The 10,245-nt window shown below is 36.5% G+C and overlaps 1 protein-coding gene and 1 pseudogene across 1 annotated transcript; both read right to left on the bottom strand.

The window, feature by feature from the left end:
- Positions 1-3,253: 3,253 nt before the first annotated feature.
- Positions 3,254-5,862, bottom strand: LOC117241279 (myosin-11-like). Its single transcript, XM_033507239.1, has 4 exons — positions 5,721-5,862; positions 5,037-5,483; positions 4,040-4,435; positions 3,254-3,732 (listed from the first exon to the last, which is right to left on the bottom strand). The coding sequence occupies exons 1-4, from the start codon at positions 5,860-5,862 to the stop codon at positions 3,254-3,256; spliced, it is 1,464 nt and encodes a 487-aa protein (XP_033363130.1).
- Positions 5,863-5,876: 14 nt separating this feature from the next.
- On the bottom strand, positions 5,877-6,534 carry LOC117241278 (annotated as a pseudogene).
- Between the last annotated feature and the right edge of the window lie 3,711 nt (positions 6,535-10,245).

Below are 10,245 nucleotides of genomic sequence, written 5' to 3'. Positions count from 1 at the left end.
GACTCATCAGTAAGGCTTACCTAGCAAGCTCATACCTTAGACACAATGGAAGGAGGGGGAAACAAAGCTATGTACATGGCAGAGACATTGAAGACGGATTCCTCCCTCCCACGGCCGGACACTGTATCCAAGGCCGGTCGGATCTCCTACCCTCTCTTGCGACGTATCCCAGTGGAGCGGCCCCCCTCTTAATCTAGTTTGGTGGGAAAGGTTCGCGTACACACCGTGTGTAAGAACTATTAAAAACCACATAGTGTATCGCGACTACCTTTCTACTACTTAACCCAAGTCCTACATTATCAGTCTTAGGTCCGAGGCGGCTCCTGTCACGTAAAGTTGGTACTTGGGTGGTAGTAAGAAGGCTGAGTCGTAACCCAACTACTTATTTTCCTTTATAAAACTTTATTATAAACACTTACAAAATAACACCGAACCGGAGAATAGGGGTTGTATGAGTACAGCAACTAGAAGAGGAACAAGAACTGCTCGAGCTGGGTGAAGTCTCGGTTTATATATGTTTTGGTTTTAGGATGTTGAGGGGCTAGGTGTAGGTTATGATGTAGAAAAGTGTCCGAAGGTCGGGGGTCCATATCCTATCTCTGATGTGGACGGAGGTGCGTCACAGCCTTGGTGTATGCTATGATGATAAGGTGGTGATGTGTCCAAAAGTGTCCGAAGGTCGGGTGTCGATGTATTATCACTGATGTAGGTTGAGATGTGATTGATGTCACATACCCCCCTCTTTAGATTGATTTTGGTCCTCCAAAATCTTAGTGTTTCCTCAGTATAGAGCGATGGAATTGGACTCTAACTGGTTCGACTTGTACTTGTTCTTCTTCGTCGTGGTATATGCTTTTGCTATTTCAACCTGTGAAGGTTGTTGGCTGGTTAAATTTCGACTACGATTAATAGGGATAATTTGCTAAGTTTGACGAAATGCCGCAGTATCACGTGTTGAATCTTTTGTAGACTTTCTAACAGCCTGTGATATAGAATGAGTTAGTGGTCTTTGAGTAATGGTTTTATACTATCTTGTTGTTTCTTTATAGTTTGATTGTTATCCAGTTGTTCCTTTGATACTTGCATTTCTTTGTTTTGTTTAGCAACTTCTAAAGCCTTTTCAGCATCTACAACTGGTTCTTTTTTCATGCATGTAATTTCTTCTTCAACCAGTACAACTGTGCTTTCCTCTATAGTTCGTGTTTTTGTGTCATTTAGTAAACTTTTCAATTCAATTTCCACAGTATCTGGAGCTTTAGATACCGACTGACTGTCATCTTCTGCATTTTCAATGCCCCAATCATCAAAGATATCCTGAATGACACTTCTTTTGTTAGTTATGCGCACTTTATCTGCCTCACTTATAGATTTATTCCTTCCTTCTGTATTAGCAACATGTATAAGTACGACAATTTTATTATGAATAATTTTCTTTTCTACATTAATTTTATGTGAACTATCAAAAGATCAATCTTGCCATTTCCATTTGTTGTTTCTTGTTATTCTTTTCTTTAATATCAATGTCATCTGCAGTTTCTAGACCACTAATTACTCCCGAGGTAATAGGAGTTATAGAATCGTTTCTTGTCTTTGTATGATTTAATACGTCATAATTGTCCTTCTGGCTACAATTTTCAGAAACTTCTTGAGCCACAATTTCTGTTGAAATTACTTCTATAATTGTTCCATCACTTTCTCGTGCTTAACCTATCGAATTAAATTCTTCATTTACAATTTCAGCATTCTTCATTCCTTTTTGTTCTGCAGAAACATTTTTTTTTCTTCATTGGAATTTACAACAGCATCCTTTTCATGTACAGTTAAAACAATATTTTCTTCTGTACTTTCATTCATATCATTAATATATAGTAGTTTCTACAGTCAGTACCATTACTTTTGAACTACTATCAACTAGTTTAGACAAATCTGTGTCTGTATCCGTGACATGCAATGTTTGGGCTTTATCATCAAAAGTTTCACCAAGTGTTTTAATTAATGCTTGACACTGAGCATTAGTAACACTAACTTAGATACAGTTAGTGTTACTAATCTATATTTAACACTGTACAAACGTTGTGTTTCTCAATGTTTTGTTCACCCTCATTTGTATTAAATATTTCAACATCGTTCGTACTTTCTTTATCTAAAGATGTGTCACCTGCATATCTTGAATGATCTCCAATCTCAGTTGTATTCTCTGCTTGCTCTTCTTGAAATTTCTCATCTTTTTTTTTTTTTTATATTGATCATCAATTTGTGGGTCCTTATTTATTATTTCTTGTTCTACTTCATTAATCGCAGCGTTCTTTATGCTCTCTGTCTCACTACTTTCCTTACTTTAAAAATTTTTTTTTGTTTTTATTTAAATCTGTTACATCACATTTATTTACTACTAAATCATCTTGAATTGTATTATCTGTACATTTCTGTGACTTATTTTTTTTTTTATTTTCTGGAATATCATGCACATTCTTTATAATATCAGTCGTTGATTCTGATATTAATGAAGAAGATACATCTACTTTTATCGATGATTCTACTTTATTAATGTCACTGTGCACTTCATCTAGTTGTTCCATAGTAAAACATCAAGATTGTTACAATTACTTAAGAAGTCATGGATTGTTATTTAAATATTTACTGTACTTTTCCATCAATGTAACCCTTTATGGCAGTTTGACATTCTACAGAACACCAATGCTGTATCAGTTTATATTTTTCTTCATCATGAAGTTTTATTATATCACCTAATTCTTCCTGATGTTTTTTTTTCTTTTTTTTCAATTTTCAAATAAGAGTGTGTTTTCTATGTGAATCTTTTAATTCTTGGTTCGCCTCGAGTAAGCGATTATTAACATCTTTGGAAAGGTTTTGGACGTTTTCCAGTTCTTTTCTAAGAAAATTATTTTGTTCGTTCATATCTTTTACTTTACTTCAATTTCTACCCTACGCAATATTTCAAATTTATTTTCATTGACAAGGATCATTTTTCTTATTTTTCAAAATCCAGTTTCAATTTATTAGTTTCTTCTTCATATTTATATCCAAAATCACCCACTTTTTCATATTCACCCTTTAGTTCGTCTAGTTCACATTGAAGGGCAGATTATTTGTCCTTGTGGTTCAAGAACTACATTTTATCTCTTTTGCATCTTTAGCTCCAGCTTCACGTTCCTCCATTGAATTACTAACACATGAATTAAGTTTGGCCTTTTTTTTTTTTGTTCCAGCAAGTCAACTTCATATTTGTGACTTATGTTATTTCTTCTAATTTTATTGTTAGTTCTTCAATTTGTATTCCAAAAGATTGAACTCTTTTTACGTGCGTATGTGTTTTTTTTTTTTTTTGTGACTCGTCGAGTTGCAATTCTAATTTTTGCACTTCCTCCTTCATGTCCTCTATGTGCTTCTCGAACTCTTGTGTCGTCCTATCTTTGTCGGAACATTCTACTTGAAGATCAGCGAGTTGATGCTCGGGATCGTAATTCAATTTTTGGTCGTTAGCAGTAATAAGCTCACATAACTTCACCTTTGAACTTGATCTTGTTTGGTCTTGATTGTGTTTTCGTGGTGCTTGTGGTGTTCTAAAAGTAATCGTCACGTTGCTTGCATTTTTAGTGCACATTGATACACTGCACTCTGCACAGGTAATGCTTTTGTTATCATGAAATCTCTCTAAGTTTTCAGTAACAAAACCTTTTATTTTATTATTTAATTTTGGATCATGCGCCCCTGGTGGAGATACATTATGTGTTCTCTTTACCTTTATTATGCACACGTTTTCCTTTTGCTCTCAATTTTTCGATCATCTTGTGCTGTTCTATATATTGTGTTCTTATGTTCTTCGCATATAAATCCTGTCGATTGATTTTATCTTTCAGTTGAGGTACATGTTTAATTCTTTACCTGTGATTATGATGAACAACCTCAGCGTATTTCCTTTCTCTCTCTTTTTTTTTATGGATTTCTTGATAATCTTTTAGAAGTTGCTCGTTGTATTTGGAAAGCTTTCTCACTTCGTCTTCAGCTGTTTCCTAACGGGATTTTTCTTCTTCAAGTTTTTCTGTAATCATTTTTTCTAAACTTCTCCATTTATTCTGTTCTTCTTCGAGTAATTCATTACGTTTCGGTATCTGGCTATCTTTTCCTTTAAAACATTTAATTTTATCAGAGAGTTCTCCTATTTTCAAACTTGCTTCATTTAAGGTAACTTTATGAATTTCCGATTGATGCTTTAACATTTGATGTAAGTCTTCTATTGCTGTTTCACGTTCTTTCAACTGTTCATTAAATTCATTGTTTAGCATATCCACTCGAGAAATTTCGAGTTCTTGAGCATCGTTTCTTCTTTTAGAAATTTGGCTTATTTTCTCTCGCCTGCTGCTACATGTTGCTGTCATTTTATCAACTTCTTTCTTCTTTTTTTTTTTTTGAACTTAAAATCTTGATTTAAGGTTTGTGTTTCACTATATGATTTATTATTATTAACTAGTTCAACATTATTTTCAGTAGATTTTTTTTCGCGTGATTTTTATACTTATTTAAATAGTTTAACATGAGTAAATGCATCGTACGTCAGATATACCATTTTTAATAAATTGTCGCCTAAACAACTCGAGTTACCTCTGAACGAGTCGCATGATTGATCAATAAGCCATGAGTAATTATGCAAATTCAGTTTTTTTTCATCTATCTATCTGAATATTATAACAAAGACTTTACATTGAATTTTTTATTAAAATTGTAAGTTTTTCATAAACGCTTCAAAATCCACAGTCTATTGATCAACTCCTCTATCCTTTCTCTTTCTCCTCACTAAAATAGATAAATTCCTAATGTAGTTTGTGGATAATATTTTTTTTTCCTAAAGCAAATCACATTTATCATCTGATATATTTTTTGAAATAATTTCTGTCTGCACATTTTCTTCTTTTCCCTTCCTCCTCTTTCTCTTTCTAATGAATTCTTTTTATTCCGTAAAATAGTTTTTGTATATTCAATTTTGTTAAGTGCAATCCTTATTTCTGATAACTTACTTTTATTAGATAATTCTTGTGAATCTTCTACTACATCTTCCATATCATTTTGAGTGCGGCTTCTGCCTTCAGTAAATTTAATATCTTGAACCGTATCATTAATTTCAATAGCTCTTTCGGTATCAAGTAAATCGCACTTATTATTTAATATACCTTTTGAATTGACTTCTGTCTCTGTAGTTTCTTCTTTTGTATCTTCTTCGAGTTTTCTTTGTTCTTCTAATCCACCTTTCTCATTTTGTAGGATCTCCCTTGTATCTTCATCTTTTTTAACTTCGACTTTATTCGATCTCCTAGGTCTGCCTCTATGTTTCGCTTCATCAGTTGCTATTACACCCGTTACTGCATTATCATTTTCTACAGATTTATACCTATCGCTATCACTAGCTGTGTTCGTTAAAAGAACTTCCCTTCGTTGACGAGTATCAGTTGTTTCGTTTTCACTATCTGAAATTGATTTTTGTTTAACACCTCTTTTTTCTTCTTTGGCAAATTTATTTTCTACATTTTCCGATGCCTTTTGTTTATTAATTATTTCAGATTTGTCTTCGATTAATTTCGTCCTTAAAGCGCTTCGCAAAATTTTATTTGTGTTTGATTGTCTGGTTTGATTATAAACAATTTCTTCAAATTTTGGCGAAGTAGCAGGCTTTGCAGCAACATTATAACGACTGCTCCGTTTACTACTATCTAACATAGATGGAGATGGATTCTTGTCATCTTTATTCTCTAAAGACTTCTTTTGTGTATTAGCATCTAAATTTCTCGACATAAGATCTGCTGAATTTTTTGATTCTGTAGTGTCACACGCAATTTTCGCTGTCATCATTTGGTCTTCCTCTATAAGCAAATGTTCATTATTGTAAGCATTATCTCTTGTTTTTTGTATGGATTCTAATGATATATTTTGTTCAACGTTGTCTATTGATTTTGTATCATTTTCAGCAGTTGATTTACTAACTGCTTCTAATTCCTTCGTTTCAATTTAGTTTTCTTTATTTGTATCGTCGTCCAAAATATTTCTCATTGAAATATTATCCTTCTTGTTATGATCTTTTTCTGCTTCTCCTAAACTTTTATTTTTTTTGTCGAACCGTTCTTGTAAATTTTGAGTATCTTGTGACGAAGATGGTGACAAATCATTATACAATACTGTAATATCTTCTTTCCTTCGTTTCACAGACTCTTTCTGGTTTTCTGTCGAGATATTAGCATCAAACATTAAGTCTGTTTTAGTGAAAATGTAATCCTGTGAATCGGTGTCGATTGATACTTTCTTTTCACAAGAATTTCCTACATTAGACTGCAATTCTTTTGGAAATTCTTTCAAAACCATCTCTTCATTTTCTACAGTAACGTTTTTCGTCTCCAAGCTTTTGTTCAAACTATTAGAAACTAAACTATCCTGACAACTCCCACTAGTCGCTTCTTTAATAGTCTCCTTTAACAGTTTTCTTAACTTGATTTCGTTCTGCTTCTGCATAGCGTCTAGTATGGCCCGAATATTTGGATCCACACCAGTAGCCATAGGGCTAACAGAAGATGTGTCTTCTGATTTTTTTGCACATAGTGGTTATTGTTCTGTTGTTGGAGTCTGTACTAGCGAAGCTACTGCGACGAGTACGATAATATTTAAAAGAATCCAGTTCTTTACCTGAATATTCTTCTTTTCGTGACCAGTTTCAGTTTTGGTGATGACCGTAGTCCGCTTTCCGTAGAAGTCGTTTTCACGCAAAGTGAGCTGATCTGCAGAGGTCCGCTGATCCCTCAATCTTCAATGATGCACGTATGCCGAAATGCGTAATTTCGTTTTCTTGAAGTTGATGGATCCTGGCAGGATCGCCAAAATGTCACGTAATTTTTTAGGGTTGGTTGGTGAAAATAAAATATAGTTGAGTCGTAACACAACAATTAACTTTGTTTTAATCAACCTTTATTGTGAATTCACCAATCACAACGTAACACGCACTGAATTAGCATAAATCACAATTCACTCCAACCACGTTGTGTAAGACTTAGTTACAACAATACATTAAGTACGCGACTTATAAGGGTAGAGACCGATATAGATATGTTGACTATTCTAAGGATACAGAATAAGTGAAGTTTTACTGACGATACTGTGTCTGAGGAAAGCTAGGGGTGGGTGTGTCTAAGGACACGGGACTATCGGATTTGTTGATGACAATTTTGGTTAAGGAAGTGAGGGCAGTAGACACCGTCTCCGATTGGATAATAGGACGGTTGGTGGACCAGGAAGGGTTTTAGCCGCCCTCGCGAGAAGGTTGCTAACGGAACCTACCAGATGTGGAGAAAACTATCTTTCTAAGCTAACACGTGGTAGACAATAAACGTAAAGGGAAATTTAAGACAGGAAATACTCGCTTGGTCCGAAGGACCTTAACTATAAAAACGCCAAGGCCCCTGGTGGGCACTTAAGACTATTGAGGGTGCGCGCCAAGGATATGCAGACATCTGGGTGCCATCCTGTCCGTGGTGTGTGGCCTGGTCTCTGATATGAATTGACGTTACAATCGACTCGCCTGTTTTCCTTTCCCGTTTCGCGATCGTACAAATACCACCCCGGAGCAACTTTGGTCACAATTGTGCTCGTATTTTCCAACTTGATCGATCGTCTCCACGCTCGATGTTTCGCAGTCATTGATTCAATTTTGGACGTTACGTTGAAAAGAGAAGTCCTCTATTATCCTGTGGACAAGCGTTTCATTCTGTACATTTTGCTGGTACGCCGCAATGGGAAAGTGATGTTTCTGTTCCATTGGCCAGACGTGACCAAATTCTTGGGCGTAAGTATCGCCATGCTGGACCCGTTCGAGAGGAGGATCATTTGGCAAGGTATTAGCGAAAAAGTTGAGAACCTGAAACCTCCTAAAAGGTGGAAGCGCAAGGACATGCTGATTGATAAGGGCATTTTGTACGAAGTTTTGTCGTATGTCGTAATGCGAGATCACGAGAGAAAGGTGACACTTTTGGTTGCTGGTTGTATTTTTCTGTCATTCCGAAGTTTTTGCGAGGAGATAAGTCGATGGATAATCCAGTTATCGATCGATTTCTCGATTCCAACCGGACCGACAAGGAAGATGAAAACGACGTCCAGATGGAAACAATGGCGAACGTTCACGTTAAACCGATTGGATTGTCTTCTACGAATATTGATATCGATCCCATTCGAATCGAAGAAGATGATATTGTGTCTCGCTGCAATCAGTCTGATCATTTGTCTCAATTGTCACTATTACTCGTGAATTGTACTATATTGAGCATGTTGAAATCTACATAAGTTGATGTACATCTGATGAAATGTACATCTGTTTGAATAAATGTAACTTTGTTCTATCGTATCATATCAAACAGTTTGAAAGTTTTGAAAATCCATTGTACCATATCTATCGTATCTATTAAACATGTTGAGAACTGAATGTATTCGTTTCTAAAATTACAATTAACAAAGTTTCAAAGTTCAGTTTGTGTGCAGTACATCTCTTTCGTTATTCCATGCCATGCATCCAAAGGTGTACGAAATCCGGTTAATCAGTTTGTCCCATTCGACTAATTTGATCTCTTAGCAAACTGTACCGTTTACGAGTTACGCGGTTGCCAAGTTACGCGTAACGCTGTAACTATGGCACGGTCGGTCACAGCGTACCAGACACAGAGGTACATTTTTCGCGTCGTAACTTTTTCCAGGTTGGTTCGATCGCGATAGGACCAGTAACGTTGGATAGTACACGAGTCCAGGTTCCATAAAGCCTGACCCTGCGACACGGGTTTTCGATATCGTTTACGAGTTACGGGACTGTTAAAGTACACGTACCGCTATCTTTATTGTTAAATTAAACACTGCATACTCGACACAAAGGTGCCTTGGTCCGGTTGTAACTTTGTTCCGGTGCTTCGGAGCAGGACTGATCCACGACCGATAGATAGTTCGTGTCATCAGCTTCCATAAAACCTGACCCTTCGACATGGGTTTTCGGTACCGTTTACGAGTTACAGGTTGTCAAAGTTTATCTCGTAATGGTCGAGTTGGTAGACGGAACGCCCTAGTGTTGACAACCCGGTTAGTTCCAGGTTAGTCTTACAAAACTCGAGTAGATAGTGGTCGCCACTCTCTCGCGTTTTACCGTCAAACGGATGTTTGTTGCCACGCGCGTGTAATTCGAGATCAGACAAGGATCAAGACCGTTTGCGTCGATCAGTAGTCGGATATCGCAAGGTTGCGCATTAGATCCTGTCGTCGCCGTCTCCTCTCTTACGCCTGTAACCGGTTTTCCCGTTACTACGTCTGGTGCTCGAGACTGCTTATCTGCCTTTCTGACGCCATTTCCCCACTCCCAGCTGGAATCTAAGGTTGGCGGTCAAAGTCCACTGGGGGGATTTTACGTAATCGGTCGATAGTGCTGGTTCATTCGCTCTTGGGACGCGATGACAGCTGGGCGGCGGTTGGACCGGTGATTGATAGTAAAGTTGTTTCTTATTATCGTGATTCCTTTTTTTTGTCAATAATGAACGCCTTTTCGTTTAAAGTACTTGGACCTTGTGAGTAGCTATCGTTTGGACAATGCTGAACCAGTTCTGGAAGATGTTCAATTTCCAATTTTGCACCCGTTGCAACAAGCCGATTGTGAATGAGGAGAATTTGAGAATTTTGCGACACATTATTCTCGGATCCAGTATCGTGACTACGTTTTGTTTGGGATTCTTTGCGTTGCCGATAATTGGGTTTGCCTCTACTGGTGTTGTTTCTGGGTCCATAGCTGCAGCTTGGCAATCAAGTATCGGTAATATTGTTGCTGGTTCTCTTTTTGCGACATTGCAAAGTATGGGAACTTCTGTTTTGTATCAGCTTTTGTTTGGAGCTATTGATTCACTTGTTGGCGGAGGCACTGGAGCACTAGCTTGTTTATTGGCCCATGCCGAGCAGCTGGGATTCTGTACGTGCAACGTTGATCGTGCAACGCAAATTACGATCCGAAAAACCAATTAATTAAAACGACTTGGAAGTTAATCAAGAAACCAATAAAAATAAATTAATAAATGTAATAATACTACATAACATAATATAACAATATACAATCAGGAATAACCTATGATTGACAATTCAAATTACGATTTGAAATTCTATCAACAAAGATTAACCAGCGATTTCAACTAATTAATTAACCATGATAATTTACGAATTTATGAT

The sequence above is a fragment of the Bombus vosnesenskii genome, unplaced genomic scaffold (assembly GCF_011952255.1).
Source record: "Bombus vosnesenskii isolate JDL3184/JDL3185 unplaced genomic scaffold, Bvos_JDL3184-5_v1.1 scf7180000015585, whole genome shotgun sequence".
NCBI lineage: Eukaryota > Metazoa > Arthropoda > Insecta > Hymenoptera > Apidae > Bombus > Bombus vosnesenskii.
This window is presented reverse-complemented; position numbering and strand designations above follow the sequence as displayed.